Source organism: Gadus chalcogrammus, chromosome 19 (assembly GCF_026213295.1).
Source record: "Gadus chalcogrammus isolate NIFS_2021 chromosome 19, NIFS_Gcha_1.0, whole genome shotgun sequence".
Classification (NCBI taxonomy): domain Eukaryota; kingdom Metazoa; phylum Chordata; class Actinopteri; order Gadiformes; family Gadidae; genus Gadus; species Gadus chalcogrammus.
This window is the reverse complement of record NC_079430.1, coordinates 2,593,820-2,606,764: the sequence shown is the minus strand read 5'-3', so window position 1 is coordinate 2,606,764 and position 12,945 is coordinate 2,593,820. Positions and strand designations below refer to the sequence as shown.

At 47.9% G+C, this 12,945-nt stretch overlaps 1 protein-coding gene across 2 annotated transcripts in view; it reads right to left on the bottom strand.

Annotated features, from left to right (window-relative positions):
- Nucleotides 1–598: 598 nt before the first annotated feature.
- Nucleotides 599–12,945, bottom strand: part of ntng2b (netrin g2b) — a 51,293-nt gene continuing 38,946 nt past the window's right edge. For both annotated transcript variants that reach the window (XM_056578722.1, XM_056578721.1), the window contains 3 exons: nucleotides 4,330–4,497; nucleotides 2,369–2,503; nucleotides 599–850 (listed from right to left, as the gene is read on the bottom strand). In XM_056578722.1, coding sequence (XP_056434697.1) covers nucleotides 630–850; nucleotides 2,369–2,503; nucleotides 4,330–4,497 — 524 coding nt within the window. In that variant the 3' untranslated portion in view covers nucleotides 599–629. The remainder of the gene's footprint in view (nucleotides 851–2,368; nucleotides 2,504–4,329; nucleotides 4,498–12,945) is intronic.

Below are 12,945 nucleotides of genomic sequence, written 5' to 3'. Positions count from 1 at the left end.
CCCTGGTTCTTCTCCTGAAGTGAGTCGGTGAGTGGCTTGGCTTAGTGTTAGATCCTCTTTAGTTTGACACTTTTTGGTATGACGCGTGTTGCTCCAGCTCTGGATAAAGGGGAAGAGACAGTGGTCGGTTCGCTATGATGCTCCTTCCTCTCCACCGTGCCCACCCCATCCCACCCTGAGCTGGCCCCCCACCTCTCTTTGTGTGTCCCTTTGTGTGTGTGTCTTCTATTACACGCACACCTGAGAAAAAGGCCCGGTAACAGTAACAGTCCAGTGGGTGTGATTGTACCGTATGCGTGTGCGTGTTCGTATGTAAACGTGTGTGTGTCATGTTTCAGTTCTGTCTTTGCGAGTTCCTTAATATGCATATATGAGCGTGTGTTGTGGGTCTGGTGTGTATACGTGTGTGTGTGTGTGTGTGTGTGTGTGTGTGTGTGCGTGAGCTTGCGGCGCTGCATGTACATATGCACACGCCGCACCACGCTGCCGTCCTCCGCGGGGTCCGACCCCCCCCCCCCCCCCCGGGTCACTCCTCAGCCCCCCCCCCCTCGCTCGCCTCACGTGCAGACGCGACACGCCCCACAGCGCGGTCCGTGGTTATATCTGAGGGTGGGGTCGGGCGGGGCCGTTCAGGGGGACGTCGAGGAGGCCAGGAGGAGGAGCAGCAGGCCGCTTAGCAGCAGGGGGGCGGGGGTCCGGGCCGGGGGGGCGGCGCTGCAGTCCTGGCCGCCCTCACAGCGCGACTGCTGGCACAGCACCCCCTTGAACTCGGGCGGGCAGACGCACCTCTGGCCCTCGTAGCAGCTGCCCCCGTTCTGGCACAGCAGCAGCTCCTCGTCACACATGTCGGCTGAGACGGACAAAAGGGGGGGGGGGGACCAAAGTGAAACAGGAGGAAGAGTTGCAGGCAACATGGAGGAGAGTGTGCAGAGTGACAGGCGGTAAGGAGGCATCAGGGGAGTGGGGAGAGAGAGGAGAGGAGGGAGAGAGAGGTGTGTGTGAGAGGAGCGACAGATGGGAGGAGGGGTGTAGGAGGAGGTGGGGGGACGATGGGACACAGACAGGGGAGGAGGTGGGAGGAGAACACACAAAAATCCAGGGCAAAAAGAACAAGGTAGGAAGGAGACCGAGATGGAGCGGGATAGAGAGATCGAGAGGGCGAGAGGGAAAGAGAGAGGCAAGATAAATTCAGCCGCCTCGGGGACAACAAGCGGCTGCACCTGCCGGTGTCACTGGTGTTTCTCTATCCTCTCTCGAGGTGATCAGCAGAGTGGATATCTCACAGGGACCAGACAGTCTGTGTCTCTTAAGGTTGGATACGTTGTGCTAATCTTTGGACCATAGCGGAATGTCATTAAAAAGCAATAAACAGGCATTAGAGGAAACAGAGAGGTATTAATACAGCACCACTTGACCTAGAAATGGGACGCTAAAAATAGAACGAGTGCTCCTTCCCGTCTGAGATCCTTAACTACTCTCAAAGACAGAGGGTGTCTTTGTGTTCCTGCATCTAGGATGATCTAAAGCTTGATACAGGGCATTTAGCCTGTCTGCCATGTGTTTCTATGTCTGTGTGTGTTTGTGTGTGTGTGTGTGTGTCTATATGTGTGTCTGCGTCTGTGTGGGTGTGTGTGTGATTGTGTCTATATGCATTTGGGTGTGTCTTTGTGCGTTGAGTGTGTAAGATGATGTGTGTAGAGCACGGTGTCTGACTAGCTGCTGGATGTTGGATTGTGGCGTGATGCCATAACGGGGTCAGGGGGCGACAGGGTCATCAATTAAAGGAGCAAGTGATGCTGCTAACGAGCTGCGTGATCCACTCCCCCCGGACTGGAGAATATAGCCAGTGTTCAGTGGCTAAGAAACACCGTTCATTAGCATGAGCAATCTGCTCAACCCTCAACGCTCACGCACACATTGACATGCACATGCACACACTCACACACTTGCACACACACACACACACACACACACACACACACACACACACGCGCACACACTGACATGCAAATTCACAAACTCGCACACACACACACACACACACACACACACACACACATTGACATGCACATGCACACTCACACACGCACACACACATTGACATGCACATGTATACTCACACACACAAAAAAATTGACATGCACATGCCCACACTCACACATACACACACAATGCATTGGACATGCACATTCCCTAACACACACACACACACACACACACACACACACACACACACACACACACACACACACACACACACACACACACACACACACACACACACACACACACACACACACACTAACATGACCACACACACACACACACACTCCCCACCACACGCGCCACACCCTGTCCCAGGACTCACGGTAGCAGCCCTGTTTCCAGTAGTAGCCGGGGTTGCAGTCGTCACACTTGGGCCCGGCGGCCCCCTCTCTGCACTGGCAGTACCCGGTGGCGTTACAGCGGTCGTGGACCGAGCCCAGCTGGTTACAGTTACACTCTGGAGGACAGGGAGGGAAAGGGTCACTAACAAGGTGGGTTCATGTGAAGCCTTGGACGGTTGGATCTGCTCGGCTGCGGCTCCGAGCCCAGTAGAAAAACATAGCCATATATTTTGGTGTGGGGTCGTCTGGGTCTCCCCCAAGCCAGTCATTGGTGGGATAGTTGAATACTGTGGTACTGCAGCTGATTTGTGGGATTTTCGTCTTGAAATAGGCAAATGAACAATAATGATAAATTAAATAGATAATTGAGAATAATTATTTTATAAATATTGTTCAGTTAATGATATAGTATTCTGGTTGACCATTTAAAGAGTAGTGTCGCTGTGTCTATTTAATCCGGTTTTTTCCATTGTAATGATGCACTGATATTTGTGTTCATTTTTGTTTTCTAAATAAAAATACTAAAGCAAAGTAAGCGTTGCTTCCTTTATCTTTCCACTTTCTCCCATATGGCCTTCTTGCAGAAATAATCTTGTATAAAGGGGGCTGGCACTCTTTGCTCAGCCCCTGAAGTTGTAATTATTAGTTTTGACCATGTCATCATGTGATCGGTGAAAGTTCTTTATTTAGTGGCGCACCTAAAGGCAAAGGTTGGGACCCACGGCTTTAGTTGACACGTTGATCTCGCCCATAGGTCTCAACTATGATTGATATCCCAAAAATATATCTAGTCATTATGTATCAGTCCATCACAAGAGTGATGGACTGTGTGATGGATAAAAACAATTCAACTTGAATATGGAAGGGAGGTTAGCATTAGGATCCCACTCCCTCTGTCTCGCTATGAAAGAAGCGGAGAACAATAGAGTTGTTTTTCATTTAAAAGCGATATCAAATTATGCATTCTATTCATAGGGTTACATCATTCATCCGACGGCCCGCTGCATGCTACAGTTTCATAGGTGTGTTTCGAGGTCATGGTTATTTATGTGTTTTCCTTTGTCTGTGCGCATGTGGCTGTCCATGTAGGTGTGTCAGTATGTGTGTGTGTGTGTGCGTGCGTGTATGTGTGCATGTATGAGTTTGTCTGTATGTGTTTGTGTGTGTGTGTGAGCCCGTGTTTATGTGTGTGCATGTGTACATGTATGTGTGGTGTGACAGGACTCTGCACTGTGTGCGTGTGTGGCAGGTTGATGCTATCGATGGGCTAGCATGGCCCTGATGTTAGTTAGTATTATTTCTAACCATGCATGTGTGCCAGTAGGCTGGCAGGGAGGCTACTGGGAGCGTATTTGTGCTGACTCTGACGCACCGGCCCTCTGGCGTCCCCCGGCCGCGGCTAGTTTACCCTCTAACCCCCTGCAGTACACCCACAGATGGAGCCGACGCCACGGCGCATTCTCGCCTCACAGCCCGCCAACGGCTGACCTTCTTAAACAAGGCATGTTGTTAATTAAGGGAGAAATTAAAAATAAGGAGCAGAACAGCATGTACAGTAACCTGGGCTTTCTATTTTTCCAGGAGAATATGCAAATCTGTGGGGTATTTCGGGTGGCTGTTAATAATTTAGCAGTAGGAGGTAACACTGGCTGAGTGCAACGTTCTACAAACGGCCGAAAAAAAGAATGCACTCACAATGCACTACAAATAAATAAATACATATATTTATAAAACACATAAATAAATACATGTTTTCACTCCTCCTCTGGGGATTAAAAAAATAAACAGAAATAATTTGAATATCTTAAAAATGATCTGATTTGAACTTCTCCCAACCACAACACAAAAACAATCCAGAAGAATTTACGCTAATTTCTAAAATATACCCGACCTCCCAAGGTCTCCCCTTTTTAGAGGTGAACTTATTGTGCCTTCCACTGACCCACGCAGACACCCTCGTCGTCCAGCTCGGCCGAGGCGTTGCGGAAGTATCCCAGGCGACAGTACTGGCAGTTCTGTCCGCGGGTGTTGTGCTTGCAGCTGACGCAGGTCACGATGTTCAGGTACTCGATGTAGCTGCAGCGGTTGGAATGGCCGTAGCACTCACAGTCTGGAGGAGAGAGGGGGACGTAGCTTAGCTCAGCGTAGCTTAACGTAGCTTAGCTCCACGTGCTGCTACTGGTTGGTTATACAGAATGGAGGCCTACATGGGTGCCGGCAATTGGGGCACGTGAATTAGAATTGTGGGTTACACTTTAAAATAAGGTCCCATAATAAATAGGAAACTAGTCATTACCTAACCCTTTGTTAACATTTGTTAATTGTTATTAAAATATCTATTTGGCACAAGTTGTGTTAGGGTTAGGGTTAGGGTCGTGTGTTAGGGTTAGGGTTAGGGCCGTGTGTTAGGGTTAGGGCCGTGTGTTAGGGTTAGGGTCGTGTGTTAAGGTTATGGTTAGGGTTAGGGCCGTGTGTTAGTGTTAGGGTTAGGGCCGTGTGTTAGGGTTAGGGTCATGTGTTAAGGTTATGGTTAGGGTTAGGGCCGTGTGTTAGTGTTAGGGTTAGGGCCGTGTGTTAGGGTTAGGGTCGTGTGTTAAGGTTATGGTTAGGGCCGTGTGTTAGGGTTAGGGTCGTGTGTTAGGGTTGGGTTAGGGTTATTCAAACAACTAATATTTAATTAATGATGAAAAAATTATTAACTTGTGCCCAATAGATATTTTGGTAACAATTAACAAATATTAAGAAAGGGTTAGGTAATGACTAGTTTCCTATTTATTATGGCACCTTATTATAAAGTGTTACCGAATTGTGTGAGGTGTTACAGCATGTGTGTTAAGGTACGTTAATTATCGATATCATGATGTGTCCCTTTTATTGCTAATGCTTGAGGTTGAAATAGAGCTATTTATAGATAGTCTTCAATTCTACATTTTATGAGGTGGGTTGTTAATGTATGGGGATGTTAAATGTCTTTGTACTTGTGTGGAGGTTTACGTGTCACGAATGAAGGGCTAAAATCCTAGCTTTGATTTATCTGTAAATACCCTCAGTGATGATGAACATTTTTGCAAAACGTTTCCTAATACAACCGATGCCTCAGTATGGGCGCCATGAAGGATGTGAACAGTGTTCACACCTAACAGATAGAACACCTCACAGGAGCTGCTATAGAGGCTATTTATACAGCAGGACGGTTCAGAAACCAACTGGTAGTGAATGATTAAGTGATAATCGTAATAATAATGATAATAATATAATTACTGCTGTTTGTGTTTTTTCCGTGGTAGTTTTATCTTTTATATGGATGTATATTTTGATGGTAGGTATGTGTGTGTGTGGGAGGGGGTGTTGTGGTGGGACATGCTGCCATATATCCGTGTGTTGGCTCCTTCATTAAGACTGTATTAAGCTTCACAAGCGTCAGCAGCTCCAGCGTATATCCCAGCTGCAAGGCACGGCTGTCCTCTGAACAGACGTGTTACCGCACATGTTTATGCAAATACACATTTAAATGCACATAATGAAAAGAAGAAGGGAGCTTAGCTGTTTAATCAGCCGTCATGTGATTATTGTATTATTGTTTGGTTGATGAGCCCAGCTGAAATATTAATGGGCCCGTTTTAAAGGGAGAGACCCATAAAGTCCCTCTCTCTAGCTCGCTCCCCTTGGTAACTGAGCAGTGGGGTAGAGAGAGACATCGAGATAGAGAGAGCGAGGGCCTAATGAAATATAGATGTTCAATTACTCCGTAGACAAGTGTGGCAGTGGGACGCTGTTCTCCCTCGCAAAATTAACCAAAACATTCCAGAAGCTTCCCAGTCTGTGTTTACTGGTTGGTAATTGCCCGCCCCTGGACCGGTGCGTCACATGGTGTTGTAATGGAATCAGCTCGGTGGAATCAGGACAGTGGTCTCCCTGGTGGACAGCATCGTTATGATGGGATGTATGGGATGTTCTGTGTGCATGTGGGATATGGAGGAAGGCTTCCCATATTACGTACGGCCGTACCGATATGCCTTAAATAAGCCAGAGCTAGCATGGTCCTGCGTGACTGAATGAGGGAGGGTGGTGATACCTACCTCCAGTCCCATGGAGGGAGGGAATGCACACAAACAGGGAAGACAAATGAACATGGAAAACCTGCAAGGTGACAACTTAGGGAAAAATGTAGTGTCCATTTTTGTTTTGTAATATGCACGTGTTGTACATTCCCCCCCCCCCCCGCCCTAGATTCTGCCTCTTATAAATTCAGTTTTAAATGAAAAAGATTGACCACGTTGTTGTGTTTAAACGTCTAACCCCCCCCCCGCTCCCACCCTTGAGGAGCCCCCGGAGAGCCCGCCTCGCACTCTGTCCCGCGCGCTGGTCTTACCTTTGAATTCGTCGTATATGATTCCAAACAACTGTCTGGCCTCGGGCCCTCCCGAGATCAAGAGCCCCAGAAGCCCTTCAGGGATTAAAGGAATCTGAGGTTTAACACTCTGCTGGAGTCGTCTGCCGGCACCTACGGCACTATTCTACTCACACGCGGCTGAGCCTGTGGGCGCGGTGCTGGGTGTTATGGAGAGGGCAGAGCTAACAGAGGGCCATGGGAAACTAGCAGCTATAAACCACGGGCTCTGTTCTAGCACCAGCTGCTGTCTGCAAACAGGCTAGGCCTTGTAGGTCAAGCTCTAGGAAGACCACAAGTATTCTAATATAAACTGTAGATAGATAGAAACTGCAGACATAAACAGGTAGATACTGTAGATAGATATACTGCAGATATAAACAGGTAGATACTGTAGATAGATATACTGTAGATATAAACCAGTAGATACTGTAGATAGATTGATATAGATAAATAGATCTAGATTGATGGATAGATAAATAGATACTTCAGATAGATAGATAGAATTAGAAGGATAGAAATAGAAAGATAGATAGGGATAGATCTATAAATAAAGATAGATACAGAGAAAGAGATACATAGTTAGAGATGGGTGGATAGATATATAGATACAAAGATAGCAGCTTATAAGCAGCATTATTACAACATTGTATTTCCTCAGAACTATTGAAGGGGAACTACACTACGCTAACCCTAGCAGGCAGATCCGCTCCTGTGAGTACCTTTCTTCCTCTCCCTCCCCTCCTCCTCCTGGGCGGCGTCCTGCTCCTCACTCCTCCCAGAGGAGCTGTGTGTCGCTCCCGTGTCGCTCCCCTCTCCTCCATGTGTCAGAGGGACAGTAAGCACTGTGAAGGAGCAGGATATCTAACTACACAGCAGAGGGCTTCTCTCTGGCTCCCCCCCCCCTGGCCTACAGCCAGGGGACTCTGGGGCACCAGGAGGGGTCAGAGGTCAGCTGACCTTGGTCATCAGCAAGCGGGAGCGGCGAGGAAGGACTAAAGGATTTGTTGATATATATTTATTTAATGTGTCAAAGTTCAACCGTAACAATAAAAGCCATTTGGTGGATACTTTTGTGCAAAGCGCCAATACCCTGATGGCATCCATTGTAGGCTGTACAAAGCCAGGGTGTGTTGACGGTCTTGATGACCCATCCAATGACTCGTGGCCCTGGGCCACAAACGTTCCGCTTTTTAAGTGTGGGCATCAACAACTGTGTGTGTGTGGGTTCAGTGTTGGGATGCCCCCACGTCAAAAGGAAATGGGGACGAATATTGTTTATGCACTAGCATGATGGTTGGCTGTAGTTTGACCATGTTAAGGTTCATCTAGCCCTGGGCTGTACTATGACCATGTAAAGGTTCATCTAGCCCTGGGCTGCACTATGACCATGTAAAGGTTCATCTAGCATGATGGTGGGCTGTACTATACACCGTGTAAAGGTTAGTCTCTGTAACCGGTTGTTTCTCCAGCAGCTGGCTCAGGTTCATGAGCTGTTAGTGAAACATAACAGTATACCTGAAAATGAAAACCCAAATATGTGTAGGGTTCGAGAGGGTCAATTCGGGTGTGAAATCAAGCCGGTATATTACCTCGGTCAGTGTAAACGTTCGGACCATGCCGGGAATAAGGCGGGTATAAGACGGGCATATTTGGCAGTGTTAAAAACGGTTCGTGGCAGTTTGATGCTGAACCACAGCTGATCAGCACTGGGGTTCCTGTGCTGCACACATCTGATGTCCCGTCTAAAGATTCTCAAGGATGTGGCTCCTCTTTAAGAATTAAGTTAATCTTGTAGCACAAACAACCTTTCATGTTGAACCATTTTCTGTGTAAGTTCACAGTATCTTCCTCACTGTAACGAGCCCCGTGCACATGCAACATTTATGAGTCGTTTCATTGTTCTCCATCTGAATTTTCTTTTTCTCTCTGTACCATTTTTCCCGAGGGCTTTATGCCATTCTCAGGGGGCTTTTCTCTCCTTAAACCTTGTTCAATTCATAGAATACGGCAGAATATTGTTTTAGTTTAACTCACCGAAATGCAGCAAGGACAATTTCATATCGATGCACTTGTCGATATACATTTTGCACTAAACAATGTAAATTAATCCCAATAAGGAAAAACAAATGTCCCTCACATGCATCAGGAACGTTATCGTCAGCTGTTCAACAAACTCTTTGCAGCCCTTGACTTTTCCTAAATACTGTTCGCATAACACTGTGGAATGACCAGGGGTCTCATCACCTTGGATGTAGGCCTACAGAAATTGATTAATGACTTTAGAGAAGAGGATAGCAGGTACATGTAACAGCAGATGTCCGGAAGTCCGTTCAGCTAAATGCTTTTATCTTCCTACCCTTCCCTGCTCAGACACTCGGTTTCAGTTTCACTTTGCTTAACTACTCCGCTCCACTACAGCCACGGTGTATGAATCAAGAGGCAGCCTCCTTTTAGGCCTCTCTTGGATCAAACTCAAAGCACCTGGTTTTATGCATCAGCACATTTACACAATCACACAAAGAATAGTGACAGCTCCTGAAGACCAGCCTCGCCCTGCTCCAGTCTCTAGTGACCCCCCCCAAACTGTGAGGCTCCCTGGCAGCAGAGGGCTGGAGGAGGCGGCCCTCCCCACCTCATCCCCCTCCTCCTGGTGTCCCCCTACCGACGCCCTCCAGCTCCGGCCTCCGCAGCAGTGGGAGGGCTACTCTACCAACCAGGGGCTGCTACTGGTAGCAGATCGGCAGAGATCTGCACAATGCTCTTTAGGGTATATGTGTAGCGCCCCCTCATCCAGACGCCTCCCCACACTCATATCTTCAGTAGTTCTCACAGAGCGAGTGTTGCTGCCAGCTTCCTGAGTCCCCTGTGGAGTTCCCCCCTTCTCCCTCCCTGAGGCTCCCCCCCCCCCCCCCCCCCCTCCCACCACCCACTTTCTTTCCCCCCACACGCACTCTCTATCCCCCCCAACCCCCCCGGCACACACCCACACCCACACCAACACCGACACCCCCCCCCCCCGGCACACATCTGTTCTCCCGGCACCAGGAACGTCTCAATACCCCCCCCCCCCCGCCCCAACCCCCACCACACGGCTGGCATTGGGCCACTGCTACTGCACTGCCACTCTTTATCAAAGTAAGACACCCCACCCATCTCCACACTCCACCCTCTCCTCTCTGGGCCAGCTTCTGGTACCACAAGCATCCCCGTCCCCCCCTCTCTTTCTCTCCTCATCAACTCTCATCCATCACTACCTGTGAAGGGGGAGAGGAAGGTCGTATAAAGGTATAAAGCATTATTAGGATTATGATTATTAGTCAGCTTGTTAGCCCAGGGAGAGGTTGGTGGGGTAGGATGATTGGAATGGCTCCCGGTGTAAATCTTAATCAGCTCACCAGTGTCTTCTCGTCAGACACGAGGTGCCAGAGTATTTGGATTCCCCAATGTTTATTCCCAGTGTTTTATTAGTTGGACAGTGTGTCGCAGTGTGTGTTTGTCTGGGTCCATGAGTTTGTGTGTGTCTGTAATTAAGTGTGTGCTTGTGTGTGTGTGTGAGTGTTTCTGAATGTGTGTATTTTTTTCTGTGGGTGTGCATATGCCTCTAATTGTGCGTCTGTCTCCGCAACCGTGCGTTTGTATGAGTGTGTAACTAGTTGTGTGCATAAATGTGTGCGTTTCTCAGTGTGTCTGTAACTGTTAATGTGCGCTTGTGCGTCAGTGTTTGTATATGTGTCAGTAATGGTGTGTGTGTGTGTGCGTGTAAGTGTTTGTGTGTGTGCGTGTCAGCGTTTGTGTATGTGTCAGTAATGGTGTGTGTGTGTGCGTGTCTCTCTGAAGGAGGACTCTGTGTGTCTGAACCATGAAGAACCACTGTTAAGTGGACCCGTACCCAGCCTCAACCACCCTCCTTGTCTCCTTGTCTCTGTGGAGCCACTCACGTCCACACTCATCCACATTAACTAGATTTCAATGTCACTGGGCCTGATTGAATTAGTTACCTTAGTCGAAATGTTATCTGATACAATGCTGGATAACATTATGGCAGGATGCATAGAACAAGAGCAGGCGATTCAATTAGTTCAGCCGAAATTTTACGAGAGGTAACACATCATGCGAGACATCAAGTTGACTTCAATTGAGATTGATGCTTATTATACCCTACTGTACTACCTCTAGGTTCAGCTATTACACATACTTTATGGCTATTGCAGTCTGTCTACAGTAATCTAGATCTATGGGTGTGGCTTACCCTCTTTCTCTTCCAGCCTTGACTCTGACAGTTTGGTTTCGAGCAAACTTGGAACAGCATTTAGATTGGTCTCTTGTGGGACAGGACGTGTGGACGATTCAGATCGTCCTGGAGGTAGTTTAGTCTCTTCAGCCTGTGGAGAAGGTAGCTCTCCAGAAGCAACCAGGAAAGGTTTGGTCACTAGTTTGACAAGTGGATCCACCAGCTCCGACTCCTGCCTGGTGATTGGCTCTAGGCGTGTAGACTGGCCTGGTCTGGTGGATATGGTGGGATTGTTCTCCTCTGAGGGGATGGGCGGGGAAGATGAGGAAGGACCCCCGACTGTGGGGGGTTGTAGAGGTCCGGGGGACTCTGTCCCAGTGACAGATGAGCTCTGAGATACCGTGGAGGTGCTAGAAGACATAGTCTGTGTCTCTGTGTCGGCTGGGGTCGAGCCCTCCACGCCAACAGCTAGTGTGGAAGACGACCCTGTTACGTCTGAGGCATCGGTGATCGTAGGGAGAGACAAGGGGAACACAATGAGGAAGGAGGAGGCTAGGCCCCGGCATTAGCATACGAGATGCTGCCTCAGATGGTTTGTGCAGAAGAAAATCCCCTGCATTCCCTTTCTCTCTTTCCTGTGTACTGTGTGAGTGGAACACATCCACAAGCACTGCACACACACACACATGCATACAGCGGGTGAGAACCACAATGCAAGTGTGATCTCACACTGCTGAGAGGTTAAAGCTGAGGCGCCCATTGTAGCATGGTGTTTTCTATCTTTTTTTACATAATGTCTGTTGAAGGTGTGACTGTTGTTGTGTGAATATCCTGGGAAGAGGAAACCTTTATACAGTTGTATTGTTATGATTCATGTTCAAGTCTTACGAGCTAATTGCATGTATATTATATTTGATGTGGAGGAAAATAAAAAAATTGCTGATTATATTACCAGCAATTGTTCTCAAGATATCCCAGAGACAACTTTGTTGGTTTGTTTTATTTATTCAAACCAATTAATAATTGACTATATTTGAGGTTAAAATATTGTCAACCTTCATTTACAATTCTAAAAATTTACATTGTGTTTTTATGTGGGTTAAAGTAAAAGTGTATTGTATGAAATTTGTCTGCCTCATTGACCTAAGCTTAGGGACCACAATACCATCGTCATTACAAAGATATATCCAACTTTATGCTGCATTTAAAGCGCAGAATGAACCCAGGTAAAGTGGGGCCACTGCACACTAGGGGGACACCACAAGGTTTCTAATGGACCTGCAGAGCCAAACAGCTAGGTATGGTTCTAGTACTACTGTCTAGTCAGGGCAGACCCTAAGGGTTCCTTAGTCCTAGTTTAGTCCTTCCTACCTGTAAGGGTTCGAGAACTGAGCTCTGGTTCTCCGCCCCAGGTAGGGACGCTGGTGTACAGGGCGGACTCTATGCAAAAGGAAAAGAGGTTTGAATCTAAGTATAGTTGAGAGATTTCTGCTTATTTACCCCATGCAGCAGCACTCAGTCGGTGCACTGAAGGGCTGAGCTGAATTATTGCGTAATCCTGTGACATGTGCCAGTCTGTCTGCACAGATGGACTGACTAACTGTCCCCTGACACTCACACACACACACACACACACACACACACACACACACACACACACACACACACACACACACACACACACAAACAGGCACGCACACACACACACACACACACACACACACACACATGCAAATAAACAGGCACGCAGGAAGGATGGCAGGAGGGTGGGGGTGCTGTACTCATTTACTCTCATTTATTCACACTCTAATGCATAGAGAAACATGTCCGCGGCCAAGTACAGACCGACTGACGTAGACAGGCTATGTGGGTCACGCACCCACCCACCCACGCACGTACGTACGAACGAACGCACGAACGCACACACACACACA